The sequence below is a fragment of the Procambarus clarkii genome, chromosome 94 (genome assembly GCF_040958095.1).
Source record: "Procambarus clarkii isolate CNS0578487 chromosome 94, FALCON_Pclarkii_2.0, whole genome shotgun sequence".
Classification (NCBI taxonomy): Eukaryota; Metazoa; Arthropoda; class Malacostraca; order Decapoda; family Cambaridae; genus Procambarus; species Procambarus clarkii.
This window is the reverse complement of record NC_091243.1, coordinates 9,357,690-9,370,047: the sequence shown is the minus strand read 5'-3', so window position 1 is coordinate 9,370,047 and position 12,358 is coordinate 9,357,690. Positions and strand designations below refer to the sequence as shown.

At 47.4% G+C, this 12,358-nt stretch overlaps 1 protein-coding gene across 2 annotated transcripts in view; it reads right to left on the bottom strand.

The window, feature by feature from the left end:
- Positions 1–1,145: 1,145 nt before the first annotated feature.
- The window catches only part of LOC123751291 (zwei Ig domain protein zig-8), a 113,994-nt gene continuing 102,781 nt past the window's right edge, over positions 1,146–12,358 (bottom strand). Inside the window, exons 5-8 of one of the 2 annotated variants that reach the window (XM_069319903.1) lie at positions 11,541–11,686; positions 8,405–8,582; positions 6,730–6,866; positions 1,146–2,300 (exon numbers count right to left, since the gene is read on the bottom strand). In XM_069319903.1, the coding sequence (XP_069176004.1) occupies positions 1,780–2,300; positions 6,730–6,866; positions 8,405–8,582; positions 11,541–11,686 (982 nt within the window). In that variant the 3' untranslated portion in view covers positions 1,146–1,779. The remainder of the gene's footprint in view (positions 2,301–6,729; positions 6,867–8,404; positions 8,583–11,540; positions 11,687–12,358) is intronic. The other variant, XM_069319904.1, reaches the window with a different exon arrangement.

The window sequence follows — 12,358 nt, the reverse complement described above, 5'->3', positions numbered from 1 at the left end:
CCCACACCACCCTAGCTCCACTTCCCCCACCACCCTAACTACCCTTCCCCCCACCACCCTAGCTCCACTTCCCCACACCACCCTAGCTCCACTTCCCCACACCACTCTAGCTCCACTTCCCCACACCACCCTAGCTCCACTTCCCCACACCACTCTAGCTCCACTTCCCCACACCACCCTAGCTCCACTTCCCCACACCACTCTAGCTCCACTTCCCCATACCACCCTAGTTCCACTTCCCCACACCACTCTAGCTCCACTTCCCCACACCACCCTAGCTCCACTTCCCCACACCACTCTAGCTCCACTTCCCCACACCACCCTAGCTCCACTTCCCCACACCACTCTAGCTCCACTTCCCCACACCACCCTAGCTCCACTTCCCCACACCACCCTAGCTCCACTTCCCCACACCACCCTAGCTCCACTTCCCCACACCACTCTAGCTCCACTTCCCCACACCACCCTAGCTCCACTTCCCCCACCACCCTAACTACCCTTCCCCCCACCACCCTAGCTACCCTTCCCCCCACCACCCTAGCTCCACTTCCCCCACCACCCTAACTACCCTTCCCCCCACCACCCTAGCTCCACTTCCCCACACCACCCTAGCTCCACTTCCCCACACCACCCTAGCTCCACTTCCCCACACCACCCTAGCTCCACTTCCCCCACCACCCTAACTACCCTTCCCCACACCACCCTAGCTCCACTTCCCCTACCTTCAGAGGGAGCTTCTCCTTTACTTGTTCCATTAAAGGTACTCCATGAGTAGAGGACGATGTTCAGTCTGTAGACTTGTGGAGGCATTATCTTCCCTGGTCGTGGAGACTCAGTCCAGCCAACACCACCTCCACCAGGTGTCATCAACTATTTACCTGTCCACTTACGAAACCTGTAGATCTTTACTCAAATATTGCAGCTTAGTATGTTTTTATTAATAAAAAAATCAGTGCGGTTATCCCTGATAATGTGGTATCTCTGACAGCATGGTATTCCTATATATATGTTGAGTTCACAAAGTAGTTTATTGGTTAAAACAACTACTTGTCTAAAAGGTCGGGGTGTTGTGGGTTGTTAAAGTTGAGCATGTTGTTGTGGATCGTCTTGTGCATCACGATATCTAATCTGTACAGCAGATGACACTTGATCACAAAATTTGCAGAAATTTGCAAAATTTGCCCCTACACACACACACACACACACACACACTCACACACACTCCACACACACACACACACACACACACACACTCACACTCACACACACACACACACTCACACACACACACACACACACACACACACACACACACACACACACACTCACACACACACACACACACACTCACACTCACACACACACACACACACACACACACACACACACACACGCACCATCCTTCTCCCCCAACCATATATGTCCTGCACTGTAATATATTTGTACACCCTGCCTTACAAACAAATATATACAAACATCAATGTACCTAAAGAGCTCAGATAAACCAACACAAAAAACACCCCATGGACTTTATATATATATATATATATATATATATATATATATATATATATATATATATATATATATATATATATATATATACAAGATCCACATAATTCGCCTTTGAAAGCTTGAAGGTACAAACGTTATGCTATATTACAAAACCTATACTGGAATACTTAACACAACGAGAACTGATGGGTTATAGAGGGACTCAGATCATAGTGATTATACGTGCAAGTACAGACAGACACACAGACACAAACACAGAGTCCATCATCTTGTTAGAAATTTTCTTCTCCTATCATGCCTGCTGCTGCTTCCCCTATAGGTTATACTGGCCAGGTGGCCCTCTAGAAGGCGCCATCTGTCGACGCGAGTGAACAGGGCCGCCAGCCACTTGAACACCCGAAGACAGAGCCCTTGACAAGTGGTTATGCCAACGACTAACGACTCTGCCATCCAGGTACGCGGCCCTTCGAAGATCCAGCTCGGTACAGCCTGCCAAACGGCCCCAATCCAAGCCTTGGCTAAATTCCTGCAACTGGCCAACGCGACGGTCAAAATCTTCCAGGAAGCGGCCGTCGCGGCCATCCAAGAGGAGGCGGAGGAAGTCAAAGAGGAAGACATAGTGACGCTGCGGCAGGTGGCGGTGCAGGTGGCGAGGCAGGAGGCGGCCAGCAGGTACAGGTGTTGGGTGAAGCAGGTGTGGCAGGTGGCGGAGGCGTTGGAGGCAGGTGTGGCCGAGCTGCTGGTCTCCGGCAAGGCGTCGTGTTGCATCGCTGCAGAGTTCTCCCCTGTTGACCAGACAACACGCTTGTCAGCTGGGTTGACAGCGGGTGGACAAGGCTGGGATAACAGGGGGGTGACAAGGCTGGGATAACAGGGTAGACAAGGCTGGGATAACAGGGGGGTGACAAGGCTGGGATAACAGGGTAGACAAGGCTGGGATAACAGGGGGTAGACAAGGCTGGGATAACGAGATAGACAAGGCTGGGATAACGAGATAGACAAGGCTGGGATAACGAGATAGACAAGGCTGGGATAACAGGAGGTAGACAAGGTTGACAGCGGGTGGACAAGGCTGGGATAACAGGGAGTAGACAAGGCTGGGATAACAGGGTAGACAAGGCTGGGATAAAGAGATAGACAAGGCTCGGATAACAGGAGGTAGACAAGGCTGGGATAACGAGTTAGACAAGGCTGGGATAACGAGTTAGACAAGGCTGGGATAACAGGAGGTAGACAAGGCTGGGATAACAGGAGGTAGACAAGGCTGGGATAACGGGGTAGACAAGGCTGGGATAACGAGGTAAACAAGGCTGGGATAACAGGGGGGATAGACAAGGCTAGGATAACAGAGGGTAAACAAGGCTAGGATAACAGGGTGGTGGACGTGAGCTAGGATAACTGGGTAGACCAGGAAAGGATAATGAGGGTAGACAAGGCTAGAATGACAGGGAGGAGAATGTGAGCTAAGATAATAGGGGTAGACATGACTAGGATAACAGGAGACGTAGACAAGGCTAGAAAAACAGGGGGAAGACAAGGTTAAAATAACATGCTTGTAGATATAAGTTAGATTAACAAGGATATGATGTGAGTTAGGATAACATGGTAATTAGCCAGGATAACATGATAACGATAACAGGATAACATGAAACGAATATAAGCTAAAATTACAGCAGATAAACTTATCAATGATATTTTTAGGATAACTTATCGAAAGCTAACACAAACAGAAACAAAAAACCTGAAATAGAGGTTGTATTATAAAATTCTAGGATAACATAGGATTAGCAATAGCCAGGCTTACATAAAATTGATTATTTAATTAAACAATAAAATGAGATTCGATATCTTATGCGGGATTAATAAGCTGTAATCCTGCTCTAACATGTGATTAGATATCACGTGCTGGATAACTGAGTTGTTAACCTGCTCTTGGATAGCAGAGGTTATCCTAAAGAAACAGGTCATGAAATTCATATTATGACTCGGATTATATCTTTTACTCTAATTTTAGAATAGAAAGAATAACAGCACCTCTCTCTCTCTCTCTCTCTCTCTCTCTCTCTCTCTCTCTCTCTCTCTCTCTCTCTCTCTCTCTCTCTCTCTCTCTCTCTCATATATAAAATCTTTTTAAATTTGAAATTTTTACTGCACAATTTTGTAGTCTATTGCACAGAAATTGTTTCGAAAAGCCAAAAAATAATAAATCAGTGGAAAGAACCATTCTTTGGGTCCAATCAAATTCATTATTACCGAACCAGGACCTGTCAAACCTAATAATCTCAGCTGGTGATTGATGGCAACTCCTCACTACACAACACAAACATGATATATGATTTATGAGAGAGAGAGAGAGAGAGAGAGAGAGAGAGAGAGAGAGAGAGAGAGAGAGAGAGAGAGAGAGAGAGAGAGAGAGAGATTTCAAACATTATATAAACATTTTGCCACAAAGGGGGGAGAAAATTAAAACAATATACACATTTTGTTCTAAGAGAAGGAAAATGTGAAGTTTAATGTGGGGAAAAATGAGAAAAAAAGGCTGAAATGGGTCTTTGATGACGATGGTGAGACACATTTTACCACTCCCCCCCCCCACTCTCCTCCCCACCCCCCTACCTTTAAGACCTTAACCACCACTGTCTGGTAATGTGAAGAATCATTAAAGTGCAATTACAAGACGTCTGGCATTGTCTCAGTGAGTGTGTGCACTCCTCAGAAACATTTAATGTTGCGGAAGTTGATAGTAGTGTTGCTTTATGGTTGCATTGGTGGGGAGGGGGGAGGGGTCATGTCTTTGGTGGGTCAGGGTCATGTTGGGTGTGTGTGTGTGAGGTGACCTGGCTCCTCCTTCTTGTGTGAGGTGACCTGGCTTCTTCTTCTTGTGTGAGGTGACCTGGCTCCTTCTTCTTGTGTGAGGTGACCTGGCTCCTCCTTCTTGTGTGAGGTGACCTGGCTCCTCCTTCCTGTGTGAGGTGACCTGGCTCCTTGTTCCTGTGTGAGGTGACCTGGCTCCTCCTCCTTCCTGTGTGAGGTGACCTGGCTCCTCCTCCTTCCTGTGTGAGGTGACCTGGCTCCTCCTCCTTCCTGTGTGAGGTGACCTGGCTCCTCCTCCTTCCTGTGTGAGGTGACCTGGCTCCTCCTCCTTCCTGTGTGAGGTGACCTGGCTCCTCCTCCTTCCTGTGTGAGGTGACCTGGCTCCTCTTCCCTGTGTGAGGTGACCTGGCTCCTCCTCCCTGTGTGAGGTGACCTGGCTCCTCCTTCTCCCTGTGTGAGGTGACCTGGCTCCTCCTTCTCCCTGTGTGAGGTAAACTGGCTCCTCCCTGTGTGAGGTGACCTGGCTCCTCCCTGTGTGAGGTGACCTGGCTCCTCCCTGTCTGAGGTGACCTGGCTCCTCCCTGTGTGAGGTGACCTGGCTCCTCCCTCCCCACCAACATTCCCCCACCACCCCCTTCCCCCTCCCCCAAAACACAACAGCAAAAGCAAATGAAAAACATCATCATCCCCTGAAATGGATTCTGGCCTCACATAATACTAAAAAGTTTCATATAAATGAGGACAGGCGTAAATATGTCCTCAGTAAATTGTGCTGTAAGTGACGTAATAATATGTGAGGAAAAATAGAGAGATATATCTCATGCTCTGTTTGAGTTTTTTTCTGATTTTTATTTTTATACAATCAGGGAGAATGAATTTATTATGGAGTGTCCTGTAGTTATTGTGAGGTGGGTGGTGGAGGGGTGTTGTGGTCAGCCGCTTGTCTCCGTGTCTGTCTGTCTGTCTGTCTGTCTGTCTGTCTGTCTGTCTGTCTGTCTGTCTGTCTGTCTTCGTCTCACTCATCGGTGTTGCTAGTGAAACTGCGAAGTTAGAGCTGCCATCCTACATCAGCTGACAGTCATGGCATTGATAGCATGAAGCTGGAGTCAGGTGTGTGCCAGAGCCTTCATGTGGTCACTCCGGTGTTGAGGTCTCTGATATATTGACCAGTTCAGCCATACTGGGCCGTGACTTGAGACGTTGTGAACAATATTCAGATAAGTAGGGGGGGAGGGGGGAGGGGGGGGGGAAGGGTACCCAAGAGAGGAGTACATACTCAAGAGGGCAGCAAACTTGCGCTTCATACAAGTTTTTGTTTCAACTTGGGTCAAGAAGGTATGAAAAAGCAACTTAGGGGCGGTAAGTTTCTTGGCTGCCTTGCTTGCTTGATGCAACTCTTGGCTCATCATGGTAACTGAACAATTAAAACTTCATCTCCCTCAAGATGTCAACCCTCATCACCGAGCACAAGATTATCAAATCTTAAGATTATCAAATCTTAAGATTATTAAATCTTAAGCTCATCAAATCACAAATTATCGCCTCTCTCTCTCTCTCTCTCTCTCTCTCTCTCTCTCTCTCTCTCTCTCTCTCTCTCTCTCTCTCTCTCTCTCTCTCTCTCTCTCTCTCTGAATTTTTAATCACACTGTGTTGCAAATTGTTTCTGCACCACCCTCATTTCTGCCCTAACAATTGACATTCAATAGATTTTTTTTTAAATTAAACGTTGCCATGCGTCACGTGGAGAGGGGGGAGGTTATGGGGGGAGGGGGGGTTATGGGGGGGAGGGGGGGCTGTGTCCGAGAGATTTAATTACCACCGGAAGTCGTTTACTAAATATTGCAGTGATTTACACCTCCCACGGTGATGGATGACCGCTGGGGGGGGGGGGGATGTGATTGATTGTGAGGGGGGGGGGAGGTTGTCTTGTCATTTTGTTATATACATTTTTGTTTTGTGTTGTTGTCTTGCTTATTAACCGTCCCTGGTTCTTGATTTGATTGCTTCTTAAGTCATCTTTATTAAAGTCTTTATTAGAGTTAATATATGGTTTCTCCCACACTCTGTCTACCTTCCTAGGGCCCTCCTCCTTCTATCCCAGGGCCCACCATTCCTTCTTCCAGGGCCCACCATTCCTTCTTCCAGGGCCCACCATTCCTTATTTCCAGGTCCCACCATGCCTTATTTCCAGGTCCCACCATGCCTTATTTCCAGGTCCCACCATGCCTTATTTCCAGGGCCCACCATTCCTTATTTCCAGGGCCCACCATTCCTTATTTCCAGGGCCCACCATTCCTTATTTCCAGAGGCCCACCATTTCCCCTCCCAGGCCCATCTCAAACGTCTCACTCTCCTTTCCCAGACTCGTCTCTCCCTCTCCCCCCTCCCGTCCCCTCTCACCTGCGAGGACGTGGACGGCCACGGTGTCGCTGGTGTGGTTGGCGTACCAGCAGGAGTAGAGGCCGGAGTCGGAGGGGGCGGCGTCGGCCACGTACAGACGGCTCCTGATGTATCCGGCTCCTGGGTCCCCCTTCATGCTGGGGGGGGGGAGAGAGCGGGAGGGTGAGGCAGGGCTTGGGGGGAGAGAGAGAGAGAGAGAGAGAGAGAGAGAGAGAGAGAGAGAGAGAGAGAGAGAGAGAGAGAGAGAATAGTAGTAGTAGTAGTAGGCATCCATCAGTCTCAGGAGACTATGGAGTTGCGCTCTGGTTGTCGGTCTGGAGTGGCCTCTCCAGGGCGCAAAGCCAGGGTAGGTTGATTCGGGGGAGAAGCTGTTACCCATGCAGCAGGTCCCTCGAATAATAATAACTGGACTCGAAATCAAAACAAAGTTTTCCTCAGCTCGTCTGTTTGTTCAGTCCTAACACCTGCAACACCTCACAGGTATTAGAACATATCCTCATCTTTGTGTGAGAGGGTATATATACACATCTAGGGCATCATTAATGAGGAAAGTGCTAAACTAGTCTAGGTGGGTAGTAAAAGCCACCTCCATCCATAAATTAAACCGTATATTTGATAGAATAAATTTAAGCCAGGAGTCATTGTATTACAAGATTGGGGTCCAAGAGCTGAAGTTTCATCCTGTATGTACAAATAAGAACAAGTACTCGGGGAGCTCACACACACACACTTACTGCCTCCAAAAATTATTGTTGCATATTATTATTGTTAATTTTTTTTTCCATACAAATAAATTTCCCTTATGTTAAATTTTTTCCCCCGCACTAAATACAACCCGTTCTCGCACTTTCGTATAGTCAATATTGACTTATTAAATACGTGCATATGTGACATACTAATTTATTGTGAATATTTTAGTTTACCTTGAAAAGCTTCATAAAAAACACCGACCTTACCTAACCTTCTTAGTATGTTAAGATAAGCATCTTATTGCTTCTTAATTACAGTTATTAGTTAACCTATTAGGTATAGGTTAAGTAATAATTGTAATTACGAAGCAATAAGATGCTTATCTTAACATACTAAGAAGGTTAGGTAAGGTCGGTGTTTTTTTTTAAGCTTTTCAAGGTAAACTAAAATATTCACAATAAATTAGTATGTCACATATGCACGTATTTAATAAGTCAATATTGACTGTAAGAAAGTGCGAAAACGGGTTGCTAAATAACACAAGTAAGTTGCTATAGGGAAAGTTTTGAGTCTAGAATTGTGGTAACCTGTAACACAAACAATGTTTGATATCGTGGTAAAGCTTAAGACTGGTTTATTTTCATCTTATTATTTCTGTTTTCTTTAGTTTGGTATAAATATTGTATGACGTTTAAATTGGTATCCTTAGACGACAAATAGGTTATCTTAGACGATAACCTTACACTTAAGAGTATGGTAAGGGTGATTATCATCAGACAGCGCTAAACCAGCTTCGCCAACCTCACTACATAATACCACATGGATCATTGGGGCTCGAACGCCGACCTGTAAGAATCAAGTACTTAGCAGTAGGATTACCTGCACATCTCCAACATTTCTGGATCTAATGACACCTACACCCGATGTTGCTCCTGGAGGCGCGTAGACTAGTAGGTGAGTAACGTGAAGGGGTCAGAGAACTCACCTGATGCCGCCCCTGGAGGTGTTGTAGGTGAGGACGGTGGTTCCCCTGCGCCAGGTGACCGGGCCGTGGGGAAAGGGCACCTGCTCGATCAGACACATGAGCTCAATCATGCTCCCGCTCTTATAATGCTTCTCCAGCACCTCAGTTCCCCTCTCGTCCACCAGGCGTGCTCGTGGCGCTGCGGGGTGGGACCAGGTCGGGTTAGTAGTCTCTCTCTCTCTCTCTCTCTCTCTCTCTCTCTCTCTCTCTCTCTCTCTCTCTCTCTCTCTCTCTCTCTCTCTCTCTCTCTCTCTCTCTCTCTCTCTCTCTCTCTCTGGAGACAAATTTGCATAATGTTTTGTGTGACGAAGCTGCTTCTTTCTATTTACCTGCTGGGTAGCCCGAGTGTGGTTTGTGGGGGTGAGGGAGATATGGAGTGAGGGAGATTATGTGGTGAGGGGGATATGGGGTGAGGGAGATTATGTGGTGAGGGGGATATGGAGTGAGGGAGATTATGTGGTGTGGGGAATATGGAGTGAGGGAGATTATGTGGTGAGGGGGATATGGGGTGAGGGAGATTATGTGGTGAGGGGGATATGGAGTGAGGGGCATTATGTGGTGAGGGGGATATGGAGTGAGGGAGATTATGTGGTGAGGGGGATATGGGGTGAGGGAGATTATGTGGTGAGGGGGATATGGAGTGAGGGAGATTATGTGGTGTGTGGGGAATATGGAGTGAGGGAGATTATGTGGTGTGGGGAATATGGAGTGAGGGAGATTATGTGGTGTGGGGAATATGGAGTGAGGGAGATTATGTGGTGAGGGAGATATGGAGTGAGGGAGATTATGTGGTGAGGGGGATATGGGGTGAGGGAGATTATGTGGTGAGGGGGATATGGAGTGAGGGAGATTATGTGGTGTGGGGAATATGGAGTGAGGGAGATTATGTGGTGTGGGGAATATGGAGTGAGGGAGATTATGTGGTGTGGGGAATATGGAGTGAGGGAGATTATGTGGTGAGGGAGATATGGAGTGAGGGAGATTATGTGGTGAGGGGGATATGGGGTGAGGGAGATTATGTGGTGAGGGGGATATGGAGTGAGGGAGATTATGTGGTGTGGGGAATATGGAGTGAGGGAGATTATGTGGTGTGGGGAATATGGAGTGAGGGAGATTATGTGGTGTGGGGAATATGGAGTGAGGGAGATTATGTGGTGAGGGAGATATGGAGTGAGGGAGATTATGTGGTGTGGGGAATATGGAGTGAGGGAGATTATGTGGTGAGGGAGATATGGAGTGAGGGAGATTATGTGGTGTGGGGAATATGGAGTGAGGGAGATTATGTGGTGTGGGGAATATGGAGTGAGGGAGATTATGTGGTGAGGGAGATATGGAGTGAGGGAGATTATGTGGTGTGGGGAATATGGAGTGAGGGAGATTATGTGGTGAGGGAGATATGGAGTGAGGGAGATTATGTGGTGAGGGGGATATGGAGTGAGGGAGATTATGTGGTGAGGGGAATATGGAGTGAGGGAGATATTGAATCAGAGAGGCATAACATGTATATACCATTAAAACTTATACAACACATTTCCATGCATGCTGTACCATACATAATTCCATATACTAGACCGATGTACCACAATGCTGGAACGTGCAGCACCGGCATGGAATCCGCACCATGAAAAGGGATATGATCACAACATACAAAATACTGAGAAGAATAGACAAGGTGACAAGGACAGTCTCTTAAAACTGAGAGGACAAGAGGACACAAGCAAAAGCTGGAAACACAAATGAGGCGAAGAAATATGAGGAAATACTCGTACCTTGTTCAGGTGTCAACAGTTATGTGTGTTGAACTGAAAGAAGAAGTTGAGTAAGTCGCCTCCATCCTCAGACTTGAGGCCAGATACGACACAAAACTCCACATCAAGAAAGTTAAATTATAACGCAACATTTACAACAAGGCTGTGGTGGACGGGGGTAGAAGGAGCTAAACCTCACTTCCTGGCACCAACCACCACCACCACCACCATCATTATCAGCACCACTATCACCATCACCTCCATCACTAACACAACCACCATCACCACCACCACCACTATCACCACTACCACCATCACCACCATCACCACAACCACCACCACCACTATCACCACTACCACCATCACCACCACCACGACCACCACCACCACCACCACCCCCACCACCACCACCATCACCCCAACCCCCACCACCACCACCATCACCCCCACAACAACAACCACCACCATCACCCCCACCACAACAACCACCACCACCACCAACACCACCCCCAGCACCGTCGAAAATATTACCAATAAAACACACTGATCCTGGGGCGTTATCACCACCTCTGCAGTCATCAACAGTGATATAAATGACCCCTCCCCCCTTCCCACCCCCTCCCCCCTTCCCACCCCCTCCCCCCTTCCCACCCCCTCCCCCCCCACAAGTGTCGTTTACCCCCCCCCCCTCCCGAACCACCCCCAACACCAGTACTAACAAGCCACCAGACGCTCCCCTTTCCGGTCTTCTCCACTGGTGACCAAGACCTCGACCTCACGTGGAACCTCTTACACGCCGATACAGACACAGTCGACCTCCCTCACAGTCACGGACTTAGACCCACTGGAGTCCTGCTGCCCGTACTGTCACGTACTGTTAGTACGTGACAGTCCCCGTGACCTCCTGTCACGTACCCGCCTCTGACTGCAGAATGGTGCGAAACGTGTTAAACGTGTTGCTTTCAGACGGAAAGACCCGGGGTTCGAAGCCTCTTCTCTCTCTCTGAGAGGTATATATCCCGCTTCTCGGGGTATATACACTGAGAGTATACTTTCTGATTGGTCAGTAAGCTGTAATTGGTGAGCTTAATGACCCTCCGGCGATCAATAGACCTTAGGCCCAACACCAAACCTGTTGCCAGGAAGCCCTTCTTGGTCTTAACGTGCCCGTCCGCTCTCTACCAATCCCGATTAACACAGTCTCCCTCACTCATGACGTCATCACATCCTCGACCAATCACACTTCATCGCATGCGACAAGATACCGCCCTCACAAATGACGTCACCACACCGTCTGCCAATCCTGCACCAGAAGGCACCTGCTATTGATGACGTCAGGAGCCACTTACCAATGACGTTGAGGGTGATGGCGAGGGTCATTGGAGGCTCAGTGGCCAGCTGGCAGCGGTACTGTCCTTGGTCGTCCAGCTGTGCGTCGCGAATCACCAGCTGCCACTGCTGCCACCTGTCGCCCGCTGCCTGCACCAGCGAGTACCTGCACACATACACACACACAGACTTGTATAGTTACCATGTGTTATGTGTGATGTTGGGGAGAGAGAGAGAGGGAGAGAGAGAGAGAAAGAGAGAGAGAGAGAGAGGGAGAGAGAGAGAGGGAGAGAGAGAGAGAGAGAGAGAGAGAGAGAGAGAGAGAGAGAGAGAGGGGGGGGGGGGGGGTAGGAGCGTCTCTTCCTGTATTTGGTTTGCAAGAGAATATTAAAAAATAAATAATATTCGCCTTCCTCAGTTAATTATTAACATTAAAACTGGATCTCTTTAATAACATATTAAATGATTAAATGTTAAATAACCATTGGTAGTGTATGATAAATAAATGATGGGTATATAAGGCAGATATATATATATATATATATATATATATATATATATATATATATATATATATATATATATATATATATATATATATATATATATATATATATATATATTTGGTTCAATATACATTGGTGTTGCTTCGTATGGGCCAATAGGACTTCTGTAGTTGCTTTAATATTTATCATATTATGTATAGCCTGCTGACTTTGCTTGCTGGGAGTGTTGTATATCAAGGGTATGACCCAGCGTCGGGTCGCCTGGTCGCCGCGGGGCAGAAGAATTTTATCGAGACTCCTCTAAAATTTATCGGTAATAATGTATCTGTTTT